Raw genomic sequence first — 26,054 nt, 5'->3', positions numbered from 1 at the left:
GTAAAAAAAATGTTGATCGCAGTCTATTGTGAAGAGAATATATGGTTTCTTTGAAATTATATGGTTACTTTAAGGTTTAATTTAATATATTCTGATCGTAGACTTAAGTTCTTTTGTGAAGAAGATTCTTTAAGATTATATGCTGCATATTAATAAAAATAAGTATATAGTAAGTTCGGTATATATTTATAGAGTTCAATTTTATAAACTTATACATGTTTCCGAAAAAAATTAGAGGGTAGAACATTTATAGTTTTTTAAGCATTTATATATAATGATTGTCTTCTATTTAAATAGCAAACATATATATTGCTGTTGTATAGTATGTGCATAGTATGTATGGTGCACAAAATATGGAATTAAAATTATTAATATGAAGTAATACTATAAAATTATATATTCTTTTTAGTTTAGATATTGGCTTAATCAAGTATTTTGTATTTATCCTAACCATAAATACAAAATTATATAAAATCAAGGCTAAGAAGCATCGAACAATTGGAAGTAAGTAATTAATTCTACCTTACATAGCTATTTCATACATGCAATGTATTAATTACTTACAGAATTAAAATATCGGGAAGATTTGAAGCTGTACTGGACTATCATTGAACTCTTCTTCACCCTGTGCAAATGTCTAATTTTGGTCCCTACAAATATCTAATATTATATCATTACGTTTGCAAACAGTGTTTTCAAGTTCAAATTAACAAGAAAAAACTTTTTTTGTAAATAGTTTATATATCATTTATTACAGGTAAGTATATCCTTTGTATTTGTGAAGTATATTGTGTGAAGTGAACAACGGCAAATATTATTTTAATATATCTATCAACATTTTAAGGACAATTTTGAAGAATTTTTACTTTTTATAATGACTGAAGCCACAGCCACACCTACACTCGTACCATCACCTTCACCATCGCTACCACTACCTGTACCAGGTACTTTCATTTTTAATTACAAAATCGAACGCTAACATTTTTTGATTTATATATAGGAAATGATGTAGTTACAGCTCCCGCACCAGCGCGGCCTATATTAGTTGGTAATGAGTTTATTAAGTTCTATTATAGCATGATGGGTAAATCTCTAAAAAACATGCATCGATTTTATATGAAAACATCAACATATAAGCATGGTAAACTCCCAGAAGCAATGGGACAAAAAAGTATACATGAATGTATTATGGGTTTAAATTTACAAAATTCAACGATACGTATTAATTATATTGATGCACAAGAATCAATAGAACGCGACATTCTCGTTCAAACAGGTGGAACAATTAGTTTTGATAATAATAGTGATGAGCGACCTTTCACTCAGATGTTTGTACTGTCTGCACAAACTACTAATAAATTCGTTGTCCTAAACGATGTTTTTGTCTATGAGGATGAGTATATGGTGAATGAATCGGATATAGATACAACATATGATACAGATGTACAATTATGTGAAATCAGAACAAGTGAAACTACACAAAAATCACAAATTGCGGAGCCATTTGTAATCAATGTTTCTACGACATTGTCAGATGTTCCATTAGATGATCAAAATTGCTCTAACATAGCTTTTGCGAGTGGTTTTGAAATAACTGAAAGTGAAAGTGTAGACGTACAATCGGCGGTGCCAAATGTTACTATATCGTTGACAGAACCAGTTGACAAAGGTCCTTTAAGTGATTTAGCAGAAATAGAAGCTTTATTACTTAAAGATAACGTCGATCAAATTTGGTTCTTTGATAGGGAAACATCTGAAGACAATTTTCAAGAAAGTAATAATGATGCCGCAACACAAGAAAAAGTTGAAGAAAAAATTCAAATAATTGAACAAGCAGAACCGATTCAAATACCATCTATCGCTGATAATGAAAATAATAATGTTGATAATATTATTACTGCAACAAAACAGAAGACTACAAACGTAGAATCAAAATTGATTAATGTTCCAACAACTTTTCCTCAAGTTCGTCAAGCTTGGAATGTACCTTTAGTAAGTTTTCCACCAATGCAAAATGCCGACGAAAACGATGGATCTGGCTACACAGGGCCAAAAAGTATGTTCCATCAATCAAGTAGATACTTAGAGGAATATCCACCTGTTAATGTACGTAGTAAAATTAAAAAAACATACATTCCCCCACCAATTACTCCTAATATAGATGATGAATACGGTAGGTGTAGTCATTATTATGTAAGAACAAAAATGTCAAGAGAAACTATTTTGCGTTTAATAGAAGATCAACTAGTGAATGGGACGCATAAACAGTCGAAAAGATATAAAAAGTTTCGTATGGGTGTAGAAGCTAAAAAGTTGGGAAAATTGAAGGAGCAAGAAGAAAGTAAGACAACTACATCAAAGACAAAAAAGAAAAAGAATTATAAAATGAAGAGCTTGTTAACAAATCTTCATATAAGTAACGTCGATTTTGGATTAAACTCAACAATACTTGTTTCAGATGAACAACAGTGTTTCAACAATAACAACTTAATTGAATCCACTAACGTAATGGGAGAAAGTAAAGCTATTATTGCCTCTGAGGAAAACAATACACCTGAGAAGAAAAACAAAACCAATAAAAGGAAGAAGTTCAATAAGAATGTGAATACAACTACTCCACCTGTAAGTATACATATATATTATAAACTGATTTATGAAAAACTTGTAATGTTCCCTTTAAAATAGAATGGCACCGTCGATACTAAGGACGATGACTCAAAAAGTATAAATGATGTAATTCAGTCCACAGATGATAAACCAAAGCCTTTAAAACAGTTTACTCCTCGTAAATCAATGAGCAAAACTGAAAAATTTGTTGATGCTCGTACAGTAAATAAAGATATTGGAAAATCTGCCTCTAAAACTAATACACATTCTACTCCGACTCCAAAATCAGACAATAATTCTAAAAGAAAAATGGTTAGTTTTAATGAAAGTGAAACATATGCTTCTCGGCTTCATAATGGCGGATATGAACATTCAAATAAAAATTATAACACTAACCAGAATCAACCAAAAAAATCAATCTATAAAACACAAAAATCATATGGCAATGAAGCAGATAAGCAAAAAACTGGAAATACGGACAATAAGGACAATAACAGAAACACTAGGGATCGTTCACGTAGAGGTATGTAACAGGGAATTAGAGTAAAAACAATAGTGTGGTTTCATAGTAGATGTGCTACTAAATAAATAGTATTATTTATAGTATAAATAGTTATATGTAAATAGTTTTGGGTAAATATGTAGGAGGATATAATTTTATTTTGGCATTACAGTGGATATCCGCCAAACCCAATCTCAGATAATGTCACAGTTATTCGAACAAATTTAAAAAATACTAGATAGCATTACGTGCCTTGTAGTCCGGATAGACTATTGATTCGTTAACAACAATCATGTGCTATGAACATGTCTAATGAAATAAATCACATTTATTTAATGAATTAATTTAATTGAGCAGTAAATAATTGTTCACTTTTTGTTAAAATAAATTTATAAGTATATAAAATATTTCTCCTAAATTCTTAGTATGACTTTACCAATTCTAAAGTCTCCGTAATCCAGATTAACCCCGATTAATCTGAATTAGCGGAGATCTACTGTAGTTTTAATTCATTTCTCTAATTACAGAACAAACATCTTTTTATTATATTATATTTAAATTAAATAATTATAATTATTTAATTATTGCCACAGCTTTATTTATAATAATTTTTTAAAATCTAGTTACTAGTTCAGAACTGTAGATTAAAGATGACTACTTGTTAAGTTAAAAAATTTTCAAATAACCAAAAATTCTTTTTTCTAGCTATACGTCCTTGTTCTTAATTTTAATTATTTTTGCGGCTTAATTTTTTTATAAAAAACTATTTAAATTTTAATAATACATTTAATTAGAGTTTTTAGCTTATAAACCAAATCAAATATTTGTTGGACGAGTACCCACAAGTGCTACCAAGGATATTTTAATATCGGTCTTTTCATCATATGGTGAAATAAGTGAAATTGCTTTATTTAAAGCAAACAGTCCCACTGTTCCAAATTACTGTTTTATAACATACAAAAATCAAGAGGACATGTACAATTGCTTGTCGAAGCGTGTAAGTAAATCATAATTTTAAATAAATTTATATTATCTATATAAAATTTTTTAATTTTTTTTTAGCCTATTATGTTGCCAATTAATGCTAATAGCAATCATCGTCTTAACGTTGAGGTAAGAAAGAGACCAACTTATGATTCACCGTCAAACGAACAACCAATAAAAGCCTCTGCTACTACTAAAACTCGAGTATTTTATAATAAAAACTTTAAGTAATTACTTAAATTAAAAAATAAAAGAAAAAAATTAAATAAATATTATTTAAAATTAAATAAATATAAATAAATAAATATATATAAAAATTATTATAATTCAAAAATTAAAAAAAAATAATTAAAACCTAAAATTTTGGAAGTGTTCAAATTGTAATATATATAAGATAAATTACATAAATAGTATTTTGTACAAAATAAAATATATTACAAAATATTATTAAAAATTTATGTTTAAAGTTTAAAAAGCATTCAACTTAAATTCTTAATTTTATAATTGGCTAAGATTTTTTAAAATTAACTGAAATAAAAAAAAAGTTTGCAAATTTTTTAACTTTTTTTAACTTTAAAATTAAAATTCACTTCCACGATTTTGATAATAAACTTTTGATAATAGTAATAAATATCAATAAATTGGAAGATAAAATTATTTTATAAATAACTTTTATACATAATAAAATAATATATATTAGAAAAAAAAACATTTATCAGAAAAATGTATAATAACAAAAAATAAAATTAAAAAAATATATATATAATCAGAGAATATATAATAAAAAAAATATAACAAAATTAAAAAATGTGTAATGAAGAGATGTATAACAAAATATAATTTAATATACATAAATATATAATATAATATATAAATGTATTTAATATAGTATAATTAAAAAAAAACTCGACAAAAACCCATCAAAAAATAATAAAATAAAAATATGAAATAATTTTATAAAATAAAAATAAGTAATAAAATTATAAAATTAAAATATAAAATAAAAATATTTATATTTGATAAAATATGTGTAATAAAAATATAATAAAAAATGTTTATATCAAAAACTATGTATAAAAAAAAATAAAATATAAAATTATATAACAAGGATATATATAAAAAAAAATAATATTAAAAAAATATGTAATACAAAATATATAATTAAACATTTAATAAGAAAATAAAAAAAATAATAATAAAAAATATAGTAATAAAAAAATTATAATATTAAAACATTTTATTAAAATATATGTAATAAAATATAAACAATAAAAGATATAGATATTAATATTATATCTTATATATATAATAAGATATAAAATAATATAATCAATAGAATCAATAAACTGATATAAAATACTCTTCCATAACGATATATCTAACTATCGGAGATGAAGAAACATCGATCCGGGAACTAAATGAGATGAAGAAACCGGGATGTCAGAAAAAATTTTTGGAAATAATTTTATTTTTAATGTATTAATGTTCTTAAAAGAATTGTAAATCCAAAGGAACAATCAAATGCAAGTAAAAATTATTTGTTTTAACGAGAAATTTAAAAAAAAAAAGAAAATAACAGCAAAAAATTAAATAAATTTCCACAAAAGTCCTCGATTTTAATGGGCAATAAATGTTCATGATGGTATCTCAAGATTTTATAAAGTACTTAGAACATGTATAAGGCATCTATATTTTGCATTGTTAACTATTTTTGAATTTTTTAAATTGTTTTTAACATCTTGTAAATTCATTGTTTTAATTTACAATTTTAACCAAAATTTTTAACTTTTGTGGAATTACTTTATTCAAAATTGTAAAAGTAATAAAAAGTTTCTTTTGGATTTATTAACAAAAATTTGGTTTTTTATTACTACAAGCATTTTATAATTCAAATATTAAAATAATAAGCTGGACACTAACGATTCATATATCAGAAAGTTATTATATATAGAGTTATTATATATTAATATGTATTTGTAATTTGTTAACACAAAGTTATAAGTATAATATAGTCTCATGACCTATTAATCCCTCAGGCATTCCAAAGTATATGCTACATCTATTTTTAATTCCCGTACGCTTGTGATTCGGTCATTGACAGATCTTTGCCTCATAAATGAGGTTGTTCATAGTCTAATTGATATCAATAGCCTAATAAATATCAATAGCCTAATTGATGTTAGTGATCCAATTGATACCAATGGTCTAAATAATGTTAATGGTCTGATTGACATCATTGGTCTAATTGATATCAATGGTCTAATTGATATCAATGGTCTAATTGATATCAATGGTCTAATTGATATCAATGGTCTAATTGATATCAATGGTCTAATTGATATCAATGTTCTTATTTATATCAATGGTCTAATTGATGTCAATGATTCCATGAATGTTAACAGTTCTTAAGATACTAATGCTTTTAGTCCTTTTCTTAACTAAAATCCTTTCTTAACTAAATTATAAAAAGATATTTCGTCTGAAGCAAAACCCGACCCCGACCTGGAAAATATATATGGGTTTGATTCGCTTCAGTACTGTACAGTTCGATAAATGCTTATATATACACACATTATTTAAATGAATCGGACTTAAAAATTCAGAAACTGTTTTTAATTAAAAACGGTAAAAATTTTTTATTGAATTCGTTAACTAATTATGCTTTTTTAAAATAATTAATAGAATAAGTTTTAAATCCCAAAATATATGTTTACCTATCTGTCCACAATTATAGATCAACAATTAATATTTTTTATGAATTAGTACATGGTATAAATATAAGCAACTTAGCAGTTTTACTTAACATACTTTATGATGTATTAAAAATTATATAATATAATTCAATGATCAGTTTTATCACGACAAAAAAATATTTACTTGGAACAAAACCTAAAGAAACTGATATTTTTGCTGAAGCAACAAAAGGGGTCTAAACCGTTAAACATTTTTTAAATGGAAAACTGCTTGTTATATACCAGGGTTGTCCAAACCACAAATTATGGGCTACATGCGGCCCGCATGTTTCTAACCTAAACTACGCAAATTTTTCTTCGGTATTTTCTTCGTAGAATTACATCATTTTATTTATATGGTAAATCAATCAAAATTAAAATAAAAAAATTATAAAACTAAATTTAACAACATTAACTAAATTTATTAATAAAGATCATGGACGTATGTATTTGTTACTGCGGCCCTCCAATTTATATTTTAGACTGTTTATATTTAGTCTGAAGCGCCCTTTATTGAATTTTTAGTGCTGGTAAATAGCGCTTTTAACTTTTATTTGTTTTTATTATAAACTATTGTACATACACTATAAAGTATATGCATACACTACAAAGTATGTAAAGAATACTTGTAAATGAAGTATATATATACATTATATAAAGTATATACTTTTGTGGGAGATGTAAAGCCATTTAAATTTAGGTAAAACATAAGTAGTGTGTTATTTTCAATATAAGAATTAACTATTTCTGTAAATAATATTCATGAATGACTCACAATTAAATATAGTTTATTTAATATTATAAATGAATTATTATTTTATAAATCTGTTGAAGTATGTAGAGCTATTTAATTATAGTTCCTGTAATACTATTTGACTTTAATCATTCCTTATTCTCCTTAGACTAAATAATTAAAGGATTTATGCATATTTGCAAATATACTACCCTATCCTATCGAATATATGTAACTGCAGTATACGTTATATTATTTCCTTGACAAAATTGCATAGATATTGCATTTATTTTTATTTTTATTTTTTTTTTTTTTTGTGAAGCAGTGCGATGGCACAGAGCAGAAATAATGCCGCCGCGATATTATCAATTCAGATTATTCCAATGCTCCTGGTGGTAGCTGGAGAAGTGGAAGAAAAAGCTGTTAAAAGCATTTCTTTTGTTATTTTGCTTAACAAATACTCAAGAGTTTTATTGTTAGAATCAGAATTGAATGCTCAGAAAGGAAAGTGTGTTAAGTCATAAAATGTACAATGTACATTTGTATTGTTGTCTACATTTATGGATGAAACTGCAATAAAAACCTAAGCTCCTCTTTTCTGACACATTTACACAATGGCGCGATGAAGCGATGAAATGTGCAAAATCTGCAGGAGACACTTCAACAAAACTCTAAAAGCATTTACGGAATGGCTAATTTGCAGCAAATTGGAATTTATATTTTCATGCTAAATAATTTCCGTTTTAAAAAAAATATAAAATGATACAATAATTATATTTATTATTTTAATGAAATTTCAAATATTAGCACAAAACTAAAGCTATGCCATCAATGAATGCTGTTAATGGACTGGGAAGGGAATGTGAAGGTAGTATAATTATTTTTTAAATATTTTTTAAAGACATTTTCGAAAAGTAGCGAACTACAACAACAAAAATTGTTTTTTTTTTATATTATTTTTAATTAATTGAATTTTTGGGTGACTATACAGCTATTTCGAGTATTGCCAAATACATAAATAATTTTTTGAGAATGCAAGTACCAGGAATCGAGGTCGTACCCTGTCAAATTTGAAGCTCAGAGTCAGCGCTCCTTAAACAATTGACTCAAAGCCGTACCCAACTTTTATGTTCGCACATTTTTTCTGGAAACTATGAAAGTCGTGTTTTTTTCTGTAGTTTACTGATGTACTTTATTTATATAAGTTAAAAATAAGTATTAAAATATATATCCATCTAATATAAGAATCAGATAGAGGAAAAAGGAACTATTTCACATTTTCTCTGGAGATATGACTTGTTCTTTGGAAGCAAAAAGCAAGTACCCTAGATAAGGTAGTCTTTATAAATCTTGGTGAACTTATGGTTATTAATATCAACAAATTTCAAAGGTTTTAAATCGCAGAAACGGGATCTAACTGTGCTGTCTACAATCAGTTGGTAATACAAAAAACTATATAAATGCACTAATCCAACTCATAAAGTATCGCTACTAAATCAATTTTGGTAGCGAAAGCTGCAAGAGCCTTCAGCTCGGATATTATAAATTAAATTTTAGGTAAGATATTAGGAAAGATATTACTACGAATAGAATTAAAAGAAGGGCAATCGTTAAGTATATGATCTGTGGATGGTGTGCTATTACAGAATCGACAGTTTGATGGCTGATCGCCACTCAAAACATGTTCATGGAAAAGCTTTGAATGTCACATTCGCAATCGGATAAAACTCTTACATTGTTGACGAGTGCATAGTAGTGGATATATAGCTTTTAAACCACTGGTATTGATCGATTTGTAGTGATGGTTGTACTCTGACCATTCCATAGCCCATTCGTCTTCCATATGTTTGTTTATAAATTTTAAAATTTATTTTCTTTCGGATGTCCTGAATAAGAACAAGGGAGAGCGAATGGCGGCAGAAGCAGCTTGATCTGCTAGTTCGTTTCTTTTAATTCCTGCATGGGCTATTAAATCCGGATATATTGTATACAATTTGATATATAGTTTAATTATAGTCACAAATAGTTGATTTATGACATGTAAATTTAAAAATTTCTACGAAAGTAAATAAATTAATAATTTTTTTCAATCACTTTGCCATGAATGTCATTTCATATTTGTTAAATAAGCTGAGAAATAAAACAAACTATATGTATTATTAAATTATTTACACTGGTTGTGTTTCATAAAATCGGAGTAGAGAAAATTTGAAGATTCTTTGTAACTTTCGATTGATGTTTTAATCGCGCTGTTAACTCTGGTAATTGGGTGAGTGACTATTAATAAAAAAGCATTTTTTTATTTACATACCATAATTATTATTAAAATATGTAAATATTTTTGATTGATATATACGCGCTTCAACAAGAAGACAGATTTTTATAGAGTTCACTATTTTTAGCAATGTATATAAATTAATTTCATATAGCACTTGCCGCTAGATGGCGAACCATCAGATTTTGTATACAACGTCTTTTGTTTATTATAATAATAAATGGTTTATTGGGGTTGTAAACTATAACTTTTAGTTCAACCAAAAGATATGTTCTGCGAATTTTAATATAATAAAATTTTATTAATATTTAAATAACAAATAATTTTCTTTTATAAAAATTTTTTTGAAATTTTAGTTTGAAATTAAATTAGTTTGAATTCTAATACATTTTTTCATTCAGATTTAGATATTCTGTTCTCTGGATTCAATTGAATAGAAATTCATCACAGTCCTTGCTGATATCATATTGTTGTTTATTTGGATTTCTGGTAAGTTTTCGTTTCAAATTACTTTGTTTAATATTTATGTAGAATTTAGAATCCATCGTAATGTATTATCTTTAATATTAAATTGTCAGTTGTTGTTATTCACCTGATAAGATAATATACGACAAATTCGTCCACTACAACCACCGGTGTTTCAACATCCAAAGAACAACCCGGACCGTTTATAGAAATTATTTATAATTATATTTGTATAAGTATTTAATTTGATTCTTAACGTCAGTTCAGTTTAATGTCTATAAAAAAAACTATTTTCTTAATATTAATTATCGTTTTCAATAAGGATGTTTTTCTGACATTCTTAGTGTCCATTTTCCCTAGCGGGCATAGAGTCGCATTTTTCTGACAGTCATGAATCACAACAATAAAATTTCGTTATTTTTAAATAATTGCATTTTTCGAGTATGGTTGAATGTCCATCATCAATGGTCTTTTTGGAATTATTTTTTATATTTGTTTATTCGTAATTAATTTTTTATTATTGAAGGTTAAACTCGTACCTTGTCAATACTTTTTATAAATAAAAGACTTACTTACGTCACTTTGGGTCAGTTGGCTGGCTAATCAACACTGACTCTGAGCTTCAAAATTGACGGGAATTTTTATAAGTATATTAAATTATTTATTTTTATTTTTTAGTATGAGTGCATAAAATTTTAATATTTATCTTTATTTATGAGTACATAAAATATCAATTTTTATTTATAAATATTATTATATGTATATATAATTACATTAGATTGCAAATATATTTTAATATTAAATAAAGTTTAAACTTTTTTAGTATCTAGGGGGCCGATACACATGGCGCCAATTACTAAGCCAAAAATAATAAAAATATTAAGTGATTATGGCGCCCCTGCAACAATAGAAGACCTGTCAGAGTTTGTTTCACGCCGACCAGGCAGGAAGAGGGTTTCGCTTATTGAGGATTTGCAAGCTGCTTTGGAAAAGGGGATTAAAAAAAAATATTTAAAAAAATATAATAATCATTATTTCAATATTAACGATACTGAAAAATTATTTGAAGAGATTTCATCGAATTCAGATGGTGATTTGGAAGTACCATCCCAGGCTGAAGAGCAGCAAACCAGTATGCAGCAGTATGAACCCCCCTTCGGTATGGATGCAGTCAAAGATAAGATGTGTGCAATTTGCGGTAAACCTAAAGATCCTTTAAAAATGCATTTAAGGGATCTTTAAGTTTTCTTCAATCACACATTATTAATTATGTTAAAATCGGGGTTTTTTTTTAAACATAAAAATTGTTGAACAATTTTACACAGAAATTGTCAGAACTATTCTTCCATATATTTTTTTTTACCCAAATATATTTTAATAATTTTTTTTTTTAATTTAAAACATTTGTTTTTATATATTTATACATTTTCGAATTAATTAAGAAAATTAAGAAGTTGTATTATCTGAAATACATATATAACTGAATGAATATAGAAAGCCGATACGTAGCTCAGTTACAATCATCAAAAATATTACGAAGATAATTTTTAATTATTATCAGTAATACATTCTTTCAACGTTAGCTTTGGCTAAATGAAAAATCCTTAAATATTCATTTAATAATTTAATGCATAATAAATTATTCCATTGACTACACTGTTAAGGTCAATAAATTTTACGGCAATTTATTTATTTATATATTTCGGTTTAGTTTTTTAGATTAAATAATTATGGTTGAGACGTAGACAACTGAATCATATAGATAGATGTTTAATGTAAACATAAAATTTATTGACAATTTTAAAATAGCTTTTTCCAACACAAAGAAGCTTTCTCTCACATATATCAGCTTTTAGAGCAAGCACAAATTTAAATGAAAAATTCAAGAGAGCTTTCTATCTCAAAAACTGTTTATAGATTGAATAGTTTGTACCGATTTGGACATCTGTATAATTTGTTATTTCTGGTTAAAATGACTTTATCGAAAAGTACAATGCATTCAGATATACCGATAGACGTGTGTAGTATATAAGTTAATAATAATATATATAACAAATGTTTACTTAGTGTGTTCTTACCATGTTCTTATTTATGTTCTTATTATGTTCTTGCTTTTGTGGAGTTGAGAGCTACCAAAGTCAAACGGGACTTTTCCAGAAAAACAAGTTGATGTCCCGTTTGACAGCAATCATGCGTTCACATAATATCGCATGATTCTGCTGTTAATGAAACCAAATGCAGGGGCCGGATTCAAGAGGACGCAGATGTTGAGTTATAAGAACCATTTGTATCTTCGTTAAAATTTTTGTGATTTAAAATAAGGTAGAAATAAAATAGATACTGTTTTAAATTACATAAAAATTAAATAAAGTTTAGAAAGATTTGGAGGGGACTCATTAATAAAACAAGTTTTTGAGAAGTTCGTAAAAGTAGTAGCTTTAAGTGCTGGCTCTCCTTAATTTGTAATCTATATAATGACTTCTTAACGATTATTAAATAATTATTTTCTTAATAGAGTTCCTAATAGAGTATGGAATTAATAATAATAATAGTTAAATAATTAATTATTAATTATTAATTATTATTATTAATTATGAATTGTAAGCAAAATGTTCGGGTTGTACTTTTGTTGCATCTCTAGAAACTGGATGTCATTCAGAAAAAATTATTTTACATGCAATTTCTGAATCAAGTAACCTTTATAAACTTAAATAAAATTTGGTTGAAAATATTTTGAAATTATAAATATGTAATATATTTATCCAAAGTAGTAATTTCAATTTTTGTTCAGTCAAAATCGTTCAAAACCAACTTCAGTGAGGATCCTACAAATTAGAAATTTATCTCCAATTTTCAATTAATAATCTATTCAATTCTGGTACTCAGGTAAGTCTATTAAAAAAAGTTGTCCTAAATTTGATTTAATTTCTTATTTAACTACAATTAAAATTTTTTTATTAAGAGCGATTAACACTATTGGGTGATGTTAATTACTACCTTCGGTCAATTTTAATGCTGTGTATATTGGTTATCATTATTTATGACCCCTAGCTAGTTTTTGAATAACTTCATAACTCCATCGGTTTATAACATTTATTTTGGCGAAAAACTTGACCAAGTCAATCTTAGAAGGTCTTCCGCCCATCAATTTTTTTTTTTACATACAAAAATACAAATTATTGTGACCTGATGGTAGAATTGTGACATGTATTTCTGCTTTACACAATCAGTACTTTAATATATTATTATCGAAGCAAGTTCATTACAGACGTGCCCATACATACTAAACTAAAAGACCTAAGTATCAGTCAGTAGAGTTGCTATGTTACTTAATTATGCATTATAGACACATATAGGCTTGTGATCGTGACAAAGTGTTAAATTAAACCCAATTCTCAATTTTTTATTTATATTGAAAACAATAAAAATAACACATTTGATGAAATCATGTCTATCTGTATGGCATGACACTTATGAGTGAATAAAACTGATTCTCAAAAACATTATTCCCTGACTAAAATTTGCTCTTAAATTTTATTTTGTGGCGTTTCTTTTTAGGTTATTTTGGAATAAATTTTCCATAAATGGCACCTATAACAAAATTCCAAATCCTTAAGCTATTGCGTGACGTTGGAACACCCGCATCTCTCAAAAGATTAGTTCAATTAGCGCTCCGTAGGAATTGGAGCCCTCTTGAGATGTATCTTGCTTTAAGGCAGGGAGTTTATAAAAAATACATCAAGTACAATAATGGTTATTACTACAGTGTTGAAGACATGGCAAGGCACTCTAGACCAATTCGTATGGAGATGAGTAAAGGATTAGATGTACCATTCATGTCTGTTACAAATAGTGAAAGCGAATTTTGCACCTGCAATGAAGTTCAATCCAGTATGAAGCGCACTTCAACATATGAGCATAAAGCAGATAGTGATGAGGTGGGTTCTAACTCTTCTGGGGCTGATTGCAATGAAGAGCTTAAACTACTTAGAAAACGAAAACGTAGTGCTTCAAAAGATGAAAAACTTGTTAAGCACCAACGCCAGCTATAATTATATAGCAAAAATTGGAAATATATCTGGGGTTTTTTAAATCACGTTTACGCAGGAACATATTTTTGTAAAAATTTGTCAGCTATTTGTCTTTTTTTACCTAGATATATTTTAAACAATAATTAGATGTGTATATTAATAAACGTATATTTTACAATTTATGTTGTTTTATTGCAATTCAGATCTTTTATTCATATTTTAAATTATGCTGATGCGAAACTGGACACATATGATATCACAACAGGCCATTATTTCGATCAAGTGGGCTCTAATGTACAAGCTCACTACTATTAACAATACATTAAGGAAGTAATATTGGAAAAGACTAAGTTTATTTTCCCTGTATATGTCAAAATATTTATTATAATAATTATTACACTCGTGAAATATTATGTGATCTCAAGTAGCCTTAATCTACAAGGCTAACCTAATGTATCTAGACATTCATCTAGCCTTGCGACGAAGCACATTGAAGCTTCACACTTGTAAGTTATACTAGCTCGTTAACAGTGGATTCAGCCTATGCTTAAAATACCAAGTACTTTTGTATAATGACATATAAAAACCAATGTGGGCATATGGTATTCAGCTGTTTGGTAAACTAGTATTTCAAATGATGAATTTATCCAAAAAACTCGGTCAAAAATATTCAGAACAATACAATACATTTGAAATAAAAGTATCCACCGAGACTTACAAATCCAGAGCAACTTTTTCAAAGCAGAGTTTAATAACATGACCAAATATAATAAAATGCTGACAGAACATGTTAACTCCTTAACGAGAAACTTAGCAATTAGTCTCTCTCTTGTCTCTAGTCATACTCTCTCTAGTATCTCTCGTTTAACTAGAGGTGAACGTTCAGTCATTATTTACAATGAAGAAACCAGAACAAAAAACGTTAATTTTTTCTTAAATAATGCCTAATCATTATTTGTATTCTTTAATTAATCATATATACCCAAGTCTATGGCCCATTTAAATAGAATAGAAGTTTTACTTATAATTACTTAAAATTGAATATTTAATAATTTGTATAATTAATTCAATTATTCTACAGCTGGTTTATGATATTGTTCTAATACAACAGCAAATAAATTTGTTAATGAACTTTCACAAGTCAAGTACGGCTTTGAGTCAGTTGGCTAATGAACACTGACTCTGAGCTTCAAATTTGGCAGGGTACGAGTTCAACCCTTGGTACTTGCAGTCTCAAACAATTATTTACGAATGATTAAATATAAGAAATAATTCCAAGACGACTGATAATGGGCATTTGGCCCAATTAAAAATAATAAAAAAATTTTGTTGTTGCAATTCACTACTGTTCGATAAAAACCTTTCTTCTGAAAATTATTGAATTTCATTGATGTTAAGAATTTTGTTCCTTTCGTCAAAACAAACGTTAAAAATCAATTTAATAATCACTTTCCTTAACAAGAGTAATGAATATCCTTAACATGTTGTGACAAGAGTTCTCGTAACATTAAAATATGAACTTTGCAAATTTGTAAAATTAAATCCGTATCCATATCGTTTGCTTTTGGGTTTTGGGGAAAATGGAGCAAAAACAAAAAAATCAAAGATATAAAATGTTGGGCTTTAAAATAATATTTGTGCTCAATTTCTGTTTCGAGTACGAGTATTTTAAGCCATCCTAAATTTCGCCATATAAATTACATTTGCAAATGGAATCGATTTCTGTTTTCCTGTTGTCTCATAGGAAATCTATTAATGCATTGAGGAGTGTTCCAAATACTTGTTGGGTAAAATTGCATTGTATGCAACAACAAGCTGATGCATTTTAATACACTGGAAATGGGGCACATGTTGGGAATCAAGGCTTAAATGCCGCTTACATGTTTGATAAATTCATGACTGTATCCCATATAATATAGCTGTGGGATAAATTTTTGAATGCATTGCCAGTGTAGAGCATGCATTTGCCTGGAGCTGCACAAACGCAACGAAGCAGGCAGATTTGCATGACAAGCAACGCATACTATAATGCAGCAAAAGCATGGCATGGCACCTACTTTGTCACTGTTTTCGTGCAGGTGAACATGTAAATAATTTATTAAAACTTCAATTGTATGTTATTCCCAACATCGATATCCGCTATGAAAATGCATTAACGTACCACCACACTCACCCACTCCCTCGGCCGCACATTTAAGCAAACAATTACATATGATCGCTGCAGATTACTGCTGCCATATATCCAATTTCACTGATTTTTGACATTTCACTGCATTGCGTTGATTCCTTATTAAATGCGTGTCTCTGGATACAAAATAATTGCATCCACAATGCATACCAACTTCAATTTGTTAACGTTTAAAAATGTTGTGATATTTAATCTCTTCATTTGGAGGGAAGCAAATACACGTAATCGTTATTCGTATATATACGTACACCTTTCAGAGCAATTAATACAATCTGATTTACATTGGCAGTAATTGGAGTTTAATAATTGGTTCCTTATACTATATACCTTACACATTTATTCACACATTAATAATTTATTAATAATTAACTGAAAAACACAAGTTCAAGCTTGCGCAGTTATATCAAAATATCACCACGTCATAGGTTACATACATTAAATGAGATATATAGGTCTTTCCTTTCTCTATTTTTTTGAGCGACTCAAACCAAAATAATAATACGAAAATTAAATTTACAATTTAGTGTCGATTTAGTTGAACTCGCACACAGCCTACATAACTATTGACGCCTAATAGTAGTTGCTTGATTGGTTGAAGTGACAGGTCGTGAGACAATTTTCCACTGACCTCAGCAAGTGATTTTTCGCCGCTTTGCTACCACTCTCCTCACAAGAAACCTTAAAATAGAAAAAAAACAGACTAAATTCATCGCCTCAAATTTAGATAATTTAATAAGTCTTTTGTTCTTACCGATGATCGATCTGAAAAGCTATCAAAAAAGTGGTTCACTAAAAGCCACTCAGAAAATGTTTTATAGTTTATTTTTTTTGCATATTTCTAGAGTTTCCAGCAACTTGTCTGACAGTATTCACGCGATTCCTTTTGATGAGTTCCTAACATCTAGTCTTGTTGTAACAGGTCATTGTAAATCGGGAAGTTATATGTGACTTAAGTGTTTTACATTTATTATTGGCAAGCTGAAGAAAGTAGAGGTAAGTACTTCTTTTAACGATCTTCATGAGAATACTAGGGGATGCAGTGAAAAATCAGATAACATTAAAATGCTTCTTACAAGATCTAAGTGATATCGGATAAGTATCTCAGAAATGTGATATATGTATATTGATATTTATATTGTTAAAACTGTATACTAATGGGGTTCTTACAAGATCTAAGTGATATCGGATAAGTATCTCAGAAATGTGATATATGTATATTGATATTTATATTGTTAAAACTGTATACTAATGGGGTTCTGCTAAGTTTCGTTTTTGCAACAGATGTCGTTTTCTTTAAAAAGTCATTTAAGGAAGATTTTTTAATTATTCAAAAAATCTTCATTCGTTATCCTTTGTCGAGTAAATAAACTAATTTATCATTCCAACTGAGTTTCACAGTTGAAATAAAATACAACTTTTTTCCGAGATTAATTAATGATTTTTATGAACTGAAAATATATTCGGGAGGAGTAAATATTACTTTCAAAGTGATTAATTTAGAAATTTGTCTGTATGTGATTTTTGCTAGTGAAGTATAGATTATGGAAAAAATTGCTAATTAAAAATAATCATAATTTTTATGACAGTTTTTAGGATAGTGGATTTAATAATCAGGAATAAAAATTAGTTTCAGTTCTTAGATTTTGTTTTTGTTATCAGTGTACTATAAGAAGATTATGGACGACATGTCCATTTAAACGCACTATACGCTATAAATACTATAAAGAAATTTCAAGAAACCGGATACGCAATAGCTAAGACTTAGATTTTATAAAAGTTCAGGCTTTCCTTTCGCGTGGTAGATATTATCGCCTCTAGAGTAGTAAAATCCATAACTAACTGTGTTTCGCCGTTGCATCAACAAAAATTCATAATTGTATGGCATTTGTTCTGAGGATGTAATAAACCTGCTCTCTTTCTGAAAATGATAAAAATGTGACGAATTTTGATTGCTACATTCATATTATTAAAAATTTTGTAGTCGAAGTTATGCGTTTTTACCAGGACGATAACTAAAGTGAAGTAACATGACTTTTTTAACTTTGTCACTCGACAAATTTCCTTCCTAGACGTATAATTTCAAGTTCCGGTGATGTGAATTATCACCATTGACAAAACATAATATCTAAAAATCAGTAGCGTAACTAAGGAGAGAGTGACAGGTTTCCTGTGACAATATAATCAATAGATAATATAGTGTAAAAACATTGCCAAAAGAATTTCCCTTTCGCATAATCCTGGCAACGCTACTGGCATTCATAGTATTCAATCATATTTTGGTGTTCAGACCTCCAGTCACTGGTTGAGCTCAATAAACTAGAGCTGCAAGGCTAGAGTATTACATTCCATTCAGACCTACAATCACTGGAATCCACGGTTCTCTTTTCAAAATACCTTTTACTCTCTGCGAGTTAAGTCCTATGATTAGGACTGATGATCTATTTTCTGACTAAATTCAATTTATTATGTTGAGAGTAGTTGAGTCATCGCACTTAAGCACTTAAGCACTTTTACTCTCTATAAACTGCGAAGTTTCTTCATAACCCCTCTCTACCCCTTGACTGGATTATTGTTTATCTCTTCATCAGACTAAACAATAGCTGACCTCAGATCTACATAACTCCCCGAGTAGCCTGTAATCATTCTGAGATTCGATAACGCGGTGTTGTAAAGCCTGTCAGTTTGTTAAAATTGATGGTAATTGAAACACCCATTTTATTTTTCATGTTATTATTTTTATTAATAAATGAAAAATAAAAAATAAAAAAAAAAAAGATAAAAATCCTTAGTAAGTAGACAGCGTATTTATTATAAGTAAATTACTAACTATTATATTAGCGGGTATTAATAATATTTAGTAACTAATATGCAATTAGCCACTTCTTACTAAGCATATTTATCTTTATTTCTATGTGCTAATTGTAGTGATAATTGTTGCGGTTATGAGGTTGATGTCCTTTTTTCAGATTGAGCTGCAACTTCAGCGACGACGCTTAGTGGGAACAGTGTGTAAAGAATTCGATCGACACTGATTTTGGGACGATTGGGAACGATTTTCTGGTTTATTTTTGATAGTTATAGTGTTTAGTACCCCATTTTTAGGAGTACCTTTTGTTAGGTTATTTGAAATTGTGGTAGCATTTGCGATATTACTACTAAATCCCATACGTCGTTTCTTGCGTTCAATATTAATGCGATGTCCATTTGGCAGATTGTTAGGATAGAAAAAAGGCTATAGAAAATTTTTTTTAATTCATTAAAAATGTGAAAAGCATTAAAGTAAATTTGGTTTATATAACAGATATAGTTTTAGCTGGAACACATAGGCTTAATTTTTAAATAAAATTAAACGGATATAGTCTCATGCGATTAATGAGCACTGGAAGATATGATATTGCATTTAATAAATATTGAAGTTGCATTCAATATATGTAGAAATTTTAATGTCTTCGTTGAGTATACCTAAGATTATGTATAATATATATAAATATACATATATTATAAGATCTACTTACAGATATTTCTAAACATTTCTGCACAGATTCCGGATTTTCAAAGGTTAGGAAGCCATAATTAAGTAAATTTCTACCTTTTGAATCTATTTTAGAAGGTGGATTGCTAAGGATTCGTAGTTCTAATATTTTACCAAACTTCTCGAAGAGTTTGCGCATTTCTACTTCAGTAGCCTGTAGTGGAATGTTGCCAAGAAATAATTGATGATTGTCGCCATAATAATCTGAAATTCGTTTACGACGATTACGCAAAGGATTTTCTGTGAATTTGACGGAATTAAGCAAAATTATAAAATATTAAAGATTTTAAGTGCATAAAATGAACATACATCTAAGTATTTTTTATTCAGCCGAGACTAACCTTGTTTATACGAAGTGGTGGTAACAATACTCGTAGTTTTTGGTTGTATCTTCTTCTGCTGCATACTATTAGTGCTCTTGTTAGCCAACTCACCGGGTCTATTAGAACTCGATTTATTATAACGAAACTGTAAATGTACTTCTGGTTGAAGTTTAATCGGTGCTGATACCTGACGCTGTGGCTTTTGCTGTGGTTGTCGTAAATTTAATTTTTCTACTTTTGAAATATTAATAATTTTGCTTTCCTGCTGTACTTGATCAACTTTTTCTGCCAGTTTTTGTTTTAATTCATCTGTTTTCTTCAAAATAATTTCTTCATCCTTGTTACTTTCAACAACTGGTGTTTTCAAGTTCATCAAGTTGTTCAATTGATCCATTTTATCTTGTGTTACACTAGAATTTTCTGCAGAAAATTCTTCCTCACAAGAACAATGATCAGTATCAGAGTTAGATTCGTGCAAACCGCTTGGCTCACTAAAACAACATATACTATCATCTGTCTCTGAAATAATATCAGAACAATAATTTGGTTGCTCAGGCAGTATAAAGCAAGATGAAGGCATAGCCATTTCTGCCATATATTCTTCTTGACATATCAAATTCTCGAACTGAGCTTGTGAGATTTCCGGTACTTCACTAGATTCAGTGAAATCGTATGGCACTGCTTGCTCAGTATTGTCAGCAGTTGATATTTGAACGTTATCATCATTTATTTGCATAATGCTTTCTCCCAAGTCATAAGCATTTTCCTGTGGATAATAACGCATTGATGGATTCTGCGTATAAATATTTTCAGTGTTGTTTTCTTCACAAGAATTATCATCATCAGATACATCGGAATCAGTTTCTGTCATTAGCTGGTCATTACAATTATATCCATCCGGTATTTGCATAATAGGAACCATAACAGATTGCAAAACACCTTTACTGTTTATGAATCTGGCATATCCGTCATAGTTATCGAAAGTGAGTATATCATTTAATATACTGTACCGTGTCCCAGAGTGATGTTCGAGCACAAACGTTTGTGTGAAAGCCAATAGATTTTGTTCGCGTAACAGTTGACCTCCAACAACGACTATAATGCTATTATCTAATGCTGGATAGATTTGAAGTTGATTAATCTTCACCGCACTATTGTGATACTGTAATTGCTCTAAACGGCACTCAATCGTCTTCTGACCAACAGCGATTTCTAAACTGCCATGCCGTAAGATCGAGAAATTTGTGTAAAAGCGGTAGAGACATTCCGGACACTTGTTCATAATGTTGTAGTATTGCCAAACAAAGGAACGTCCAACTTTTGTTAGGAAATCATCTTCGGGACTTGTGCGGACAGATTCCATTGTAGAATCGCAACAACTACAACAATTATTCACACAAAGACTTTATGAGCTAAAATGAACTCATCAAATTACGAATATAAAGACCGATCAAAAATAAATAAGAACTGTTTTGGGGGAACATCAAAGAAAAAGAACTAGAAAATAAAAACTTCTCGCAAAAGTAACGAATAACTCAAACACGAAAAATATATGATATAAAAAAAAATATTTAAACATATTAACATAAAATTTTAAAAGAAATTTGAAAAATATTTACTAAGAATATTTGATAATTTTTTGAATGTTTAGGGAAACACAAAGAATCCAGATTACGGCAAACATCCTCTCTCTTTTCTATTGTACTTCTTAGAGATTCGATTATTTTTCATCCTTACTTCTAATAACTCAATATTATAATGTTTTATATATACTTACTTACTTACTTGGCCATAACAACACGTTACCGAGTCCTGCTCCAGCCTCGTACATTAAGTCCAATTAGTGCTACCTTAATGTAAAAGTTGAGTTGACTATTGCTTCAAACACCTTTTTCGCTCGAGCGAAAATTAATGGTCCATGGAAAGTATTTTTGAGGCGCGAGTGGCTAAGGAATAACTGCGATTCTTTAAAAAAAAGATTTTTGAATTACAAACTCAGAATTTTCAGTGCAAATTATGATGCATGTGAGAGCAATAAAGAACTAACACAGTTGACAGATGACTTTGATGACATATGTTAAATGTCCGAGATAGAGATGGTTGCCATTTGTAAATATGAATGAGATCCGACTCCATAACAAGTTTTTTGGAAGCAGCCTTCCACATGCTAACAACAGAGGAAATCAGTAGTAATATCGTTTAATGAAGGCTCTTAGAACCCTAACCCAGAGAAACGAAGAAGTTTAAACAAAAGACAAAGCTGAATAAAGAAAGATTTTTCAAAGAAGCGGAAACCTGTCTCGAGTTGTTAAGCTAATTGAGGATCATAGTGAATTTTAAAATAATATCTAATTTTTTTCAAGACAATATATTTAACATATATTTTTTGCTTGTTCTATATTATATTTCTTTATTATACAAATTTATTTAAACACAGAATAAAACAAAAGAAAATTCAGTTATTATATACGCACAGGTAGGGAAGAGTTTTCGATTTCACTAAGCGCTGAATCTATTGGACATGTAAAAATGAGACTTCGATTTAAAACACTTAACTTATTTGTATAGATGGGTCATAGGTCATCAAAATTTAGCGTTTGCTGATATCGCTTACATGGTAAATCCGATCAATTCTTAGATTCGAATAGAGTGTTGCATGATTCACTTAACGATGCCTTTTAGTGGTATTGCTAAGATGCTGGTGATCCATCCTTGCATGCTTTCAATTAATCAATTTATTTTACATGCTTAAGTTCAGAATTTTATATCCTATGACAAGATATCTATTTTGAATAGAAAGAGCTGACAATAGACAGAAAATTTTTAATTTTCAATGATTTAGTTAATTTGTATAGCTGTGGTTTATGCGTTTTGTTGTAATTAATAACGCAGCAAGTGCATTGTTTGTTTATTAATAAACAAAAGAAATATTTATAAAACTCTAAATCTGTATGGGGTAAATAGGTGGGCGTTGACTTTATATATTTGCACATGGATCTATAGCTCAAAGTTAACAACGTTCAATTTCCTGGCAATTCTAGTGCAAAAATTATATACGGACAGCAGAATCTTTGTACATACTTTTGTTAAAATGAAATAGAATTTTATTTTATATGCTCTAATTAAATTTATTTATATTTGTCATATTAATTTCGAATAAGATAATACATTTTAATAACATTATTGAGTTCAAAATTATTAATTTGATGGAAAATATTTATCTTTAGACTTAAGCCAAGGTGTGAATTAAAGTTGACACTGTATGATATATATGTTTCTTTGTATGAAGGGTATAGACTCTCTTCGAGGAATTACTCTCCACATTAAGATTGATAAAAAAAGTAGAAAATATATTTTAAACATCCCTGTTTTGTTTCCTTGTTGAGATCTTTCATGCACTAGAAACCACTCTGTCAGTTCATACAACTCTTTACTACATCAATACGAGGCTTGCCTTAAAAATACTGCTTTCTATTTCCATCAATATAATAATATTTATCCCAATAAATGTATATATCAAAATTTTGCTTAATCTTATTGCTGTAAATTAATTATTTAACTTTAATATCAACAGCGAAGCAAGCAAATGACTCTTTGTCTTCATCGACGAGTGATACTTCAACTTTAACTGGTATTTTTGGATATATGTAGTCAATGTAAAAGTTGAGTTGATAAATGACATCTTCACCTTCATCAAGCGGACAACTGGCTCCATTCAATAGATTCTTACATACATTAGCTTCACTTTCGGGAAGCTCATATGGAGTTGTTATACCTAAAGCTGTGGCTGTAATTTTAGCTGTCAACTTTTTAACATTGTCCTTGGCTGTATTTTCAATTAAATATAAAATTTATAAAATATATAAATTTATAATCATAGTAAATACTTACGACTTACGAAATGAACATCCATAACGGCTGTGGAACCCCTAACAATATCGCATGGTTCCTCTTGACATCCTTTGATGTCAACACTCAAAGGAAAGGGTTCTCCTTTTTTACCTACAATTTAACATTGTTAATAAATGATTGAATTATTTAACTAATAAAAATATATTATTAAAGAAATAAAAAACAAAACTGACATTTCTGAACATTAGTTGCATTTGCCAGAGCAAAAACTAATGTAATTAACAAAATAGAACGCAACATTTCGAAATTTCTAATTTCTAATTTTTTGTTGATTTACGAAGACTACAGAGCTTGAAATACTACTGGAAATGAAATCTATGGGAACTGACTTTTATACCAAAAAGATTGTTTACTTTTTTCACAAATCAGTGAGATTAGTTTAATATCACAAATCAAAGTAAGAGATTATATATTTCTTTTTACTCAATGCATATATAATAGAAGAATTGTGTACCCTATAACCAGTAGAAATGGATGTTAAAGTTACATATATATGCTAAAACTGTGTATATATTTCATATATTCCTACTCTTTCACTCTCATTCCATTTGTTATCGACTGCTTCTGCAAGCAAATGCTCTGTAACTACGCTACAACTCTTATGGATTGTAATATGTATAATCAACGATTTATTTCTATTAGAAATTATCATCTATGCATTCACTCACTTTCTTATTTGGCTCCGATTATTTAACCTTCTCAAGGTGCCTCTGATCTTTATACCAGCACCATATAGAAATACCCCGATTTCAATCACAGGTCACCATTTTAAAAGTCGTCTTTTTCAGTCAGTCTAGACAGCGCATATGGAATTAGATTTTTCTAGAAAACCTTATATAGATCGCTCAAAGTTAGTTATTATTATATACAATTCCTCACTATTCATATTATAATAAAGCAGATAAAATGAGCAATTTGTAGAAAGTTGTTTTTTCATACGGAATGGTCAAAATTTTGTAATTACTTTTAAAATCTATAGAAGGCCCGCTTTTGTCTGCTGGAAATAATCAAGACCTTATCTCTTTCCGATAAACATAACACTCTTTATGATTTTCTTTCTTGATTTTCCTGTCTATTTTTGATAAACATAAATCCTTCGATAATTTTCCTGAAGCAAATAATAAAGATCCTTTCGACAATGTTATGACCCCACATTATTAGGTATCTTCTTTTCAGTTTTTATTCTAACTTTTTAAGGCTCAAAACTTTTCTAATTAAGATTAAAATATACAAGTTGAAGAATCTACAGCTCACAAAGACGAAAATTTCGAGAGATTTTAATGTGAGTTTCACCTGATTTCATCTATGAAATATAGTTGAGCTTATGACTATATCTTTAGACTTTCAATAGAGTGGTATGAAGATATGTTTTTACATTTTCCATTATAATTAGCTTTAAGCATGCTAAAACTAAATACAATTACTTTAAAATATAATATATCAAAGCTATAGCTTTGATATACTATACTTTAATGGATATAACAGATCCATAAAAGTACAAATCTTTTCATATTACTTATAGCAGTCCGAATATACCGTTCAATTTTATCTTTTAAATTTTTTCTTTCAAATTTTCTGCAGGTGTCTCTTTTCTTTGTTTATTTTGATCTTAAGTCTTCAACAATACACGCCATAAGTATTTACTGCAGGTGTTCCACTTAATGACGAATTACTTCTGATAAGAATTATACTACAATTATTGATAATTACACTTCTGAATGAATCGCTGCTTGCATTAAACAAATATGAAGAACTAATGGTATGGGATTG

The 26,054-nt window shown here is 28.6% G+C and overlaps 5 protein-coding genes across 11 annotated transcripts in view; 3 read left to right on the top strand and 2 right to left on the bottom strand.

Moving 5' to 3' along the window:
• Positions 1-4,340, top strand: part of LOC119678961 (peroxisome proliferator-activated receptor gamma coactivator 1-alpha-like) — a 67,957-nt gene extending 63,617 nt beyond the window's left edge. For 4 of the 7 annotated variants that reach the window (XM_038091089.1, XM_038091088.1, XM_038091087.1 and 1 more), the window contains 7 exons: positions 410-504; positions 567-757; positions 845-944; positions 1,001-2,622; positions 2,686-3,130; positions 3,904-4,106; positions 4,172-4,340. In XM_038091089.1, coding sequence (XP_037947017.1) covers positions 875-944; positions 1,001-2,622; positions 2,686-3,130; positions 3,904-4,106; positions 4,172-4,324 — 2,493 coding nt within the window. In that variant the 5' untranslated portion in view covers positions 410-504; positions 567-757; positions 845-874 and the 3' untranslated portion in view covers positions 4,325-4,340. The remainder of the gene's footprint in view (positions 1-409; positions 505-566; positions 758-844; positions 945-1,000; positions 2,623-2,685; positions 3,131-3,903; positions 4,107-4,171) is intronic. The other 3 variants (XM_038091092.1, XM_038091093.1, XM_038091090.1) reach the window with 3 other exon arrangements.
• A 5,387-nt stretch (positions 4,341-9,727) lies between these two features.
• On the top strand, positions 9,728-11,662 carry LOC119684426. Its single transcript, XM_038098467.1, has 3 exons — positions 9,728-9,827; positions 10,235-10,322; positions 11,122-11,662. Exon 3 carries the CDS (start codon positions 11,142-11,144, stop codon positions 11,538-11,540), a length of 399 nt encoding a protein of 132 aa, XP_037954395.1. The 5' UTR covers positions 9,728-9,827; positions 10,235-10,322; positions 11,122-11,141; the 3' UTR covers positions 11,541-11,662.
• Positions 11,663-13,067: 1,405 nt separating this feature from the next.
• LOC119684420 lies at positions 13,068-14,472 on the top strand. Its single transcript, XM_038098461.1, has 2 exons — positions 13,068-13,184; positions 13,857-14,472. Exon 2 carries the CDS (start codon positions 13,883-13,885, stop codon positions 14,348-14,350), a length of 468 nt encoding a protein of 155 aa, XP_037954389.1. The 5' UTR covers positions 13,068-13,184; positions 13,857-13,882; the 3' UTR covers positions 14,351-14,472.
• Positions 14,473-19,305: 4,833 nt separating this feature from the next.
• LOC119685101 (ras GTPase-activating protein-binding protein 2-like) lies at positions 19,306-21,916 on the bottom strand. The gene is made up of 3 exons (XM_038099303.1): positions 20,391-21,916; positions 20,033-20,289; positions 19,306-19,749 (listed from the first exon to the last, which is right to left on the bottom strand). The coding sequence occupies exons 1-3, from the start codon at positions 21,733-21,735 to the stop codon at positions 19,498-19,500; spliced, it is 1,854 nt and encodes a 617-aa protein (XP_037955231.1). The 5' UTR covers positions 21,736-21,916; the 3' UTR covers positions 19,306-19,497.
• Positions 21,917-23,670: 1,754 nt separating this feature from the next.
• LOC119681991 (NPC intracellular cholesterol transporter 2-like) lies at positions 23,671-24,576 on the bottom strand. The gene is made up of 3 exons (XM_038095317.1): positions 24,458-24,576; positions 24,264-24,374; positions 23,671-24,198 (listed from the first exon to the last, which is right to left on the bottom strand). Exons 1-3 carry the CDS (start codon positions 24,522-24,524, stop codon positions 23,924-23,926), a joined length of 453 nt encoding a protein of 150 aa, XP_037951245.1. The 5' UTR covers positions 24,525-24,576; the 3' UTR covers positions 23,671-23,923.
• Positions 24,577-26,054: the final 1,478 nt, after the last annotated feature.

This window comes from Teleopsis dalmanni, chromosome 2 (assembly GCF_002237135.1).
Source record: "Teleopsis dalmanni isolate 2A chromosome 2, ASM223713v2, whole genome shotgun sequence".
Classification (NCBI taxonomy): Eukaryota; Metazoa; Arthropoda; class Insecta; order Diptera; family Diopsidae; genus Teleopsis; species Teleopsis dalmanni.
Note: the sequence above shows the minus strand (reverse complement) of the source record. Positions and strands in the feature narration are given on the sequence as shown.

What these genes read in the sequence shown, in the direction of transcription:
- LOC119684426 (XM_038098467.1), top strand. Translation starts at nt 11,142, where the DNA reads ATGGCGCCAATTACTAAGCCAAAAATAATAAAAATATTAAGTGATTAT.
- LOC119684420 (XM_038098461.1), top strand. Translation starts at nt 13,883, where the DNA reads ATGGCACCTATAACAAAATTCCAAATCCTTAAGCTATTGCGTGACGTT.
- LOC119685101 (XM_038099303.1), bottom strand. Translation starts at nt 21,735, where the DNA reads ATGGAATCTGTCCGCACAAGTCCCGAAGATGATTTCCTAACAAAAGTT. An exon ending in CACCACTTCGTATAAACAAG is followed by an intron (nt 20,290 to 20,390) that starts GTTAGTCTCGGC and finishes TCAAATTCACAG; the next exon opens with AAAATCCTTTGCGTAATCGT. An exon ending in AGAAATGTTTAGAAATATCT is followed by an intron (nt 19,750 to 20,032) that starts GTAAGTAGATCT and finishes AATTTTCTATAG; the next exon opens with CCTTTTTTCTATCCTAACAA.
- LOC119681991 (XM_038095317.1), bottom strand. Translation starts at nt 24,524, where the DNA reads ATGTTGCGTTCTATTTTGTTAATTACATTAGTTTTTGCTCTGGCAAAT. An exon ending in TGCAACTAATGTTCAGAAAT is followed by an intron (nt 24,375 to 24,457) that starts GTCAGTTTTGTT and finishes GTTAAATTGTAG; the next exon opens with GTAAAAAAGGAGAACCCTTT. An exon ending in GGATGTTCATTTCGTAAGTC is followed by an intron (nt 24,199 to 24,263) that starts GTAAGTATTTAC and finishes TTGAAAATACAG; the next exon opens with CCAAGGACAATGTTAAAAAG.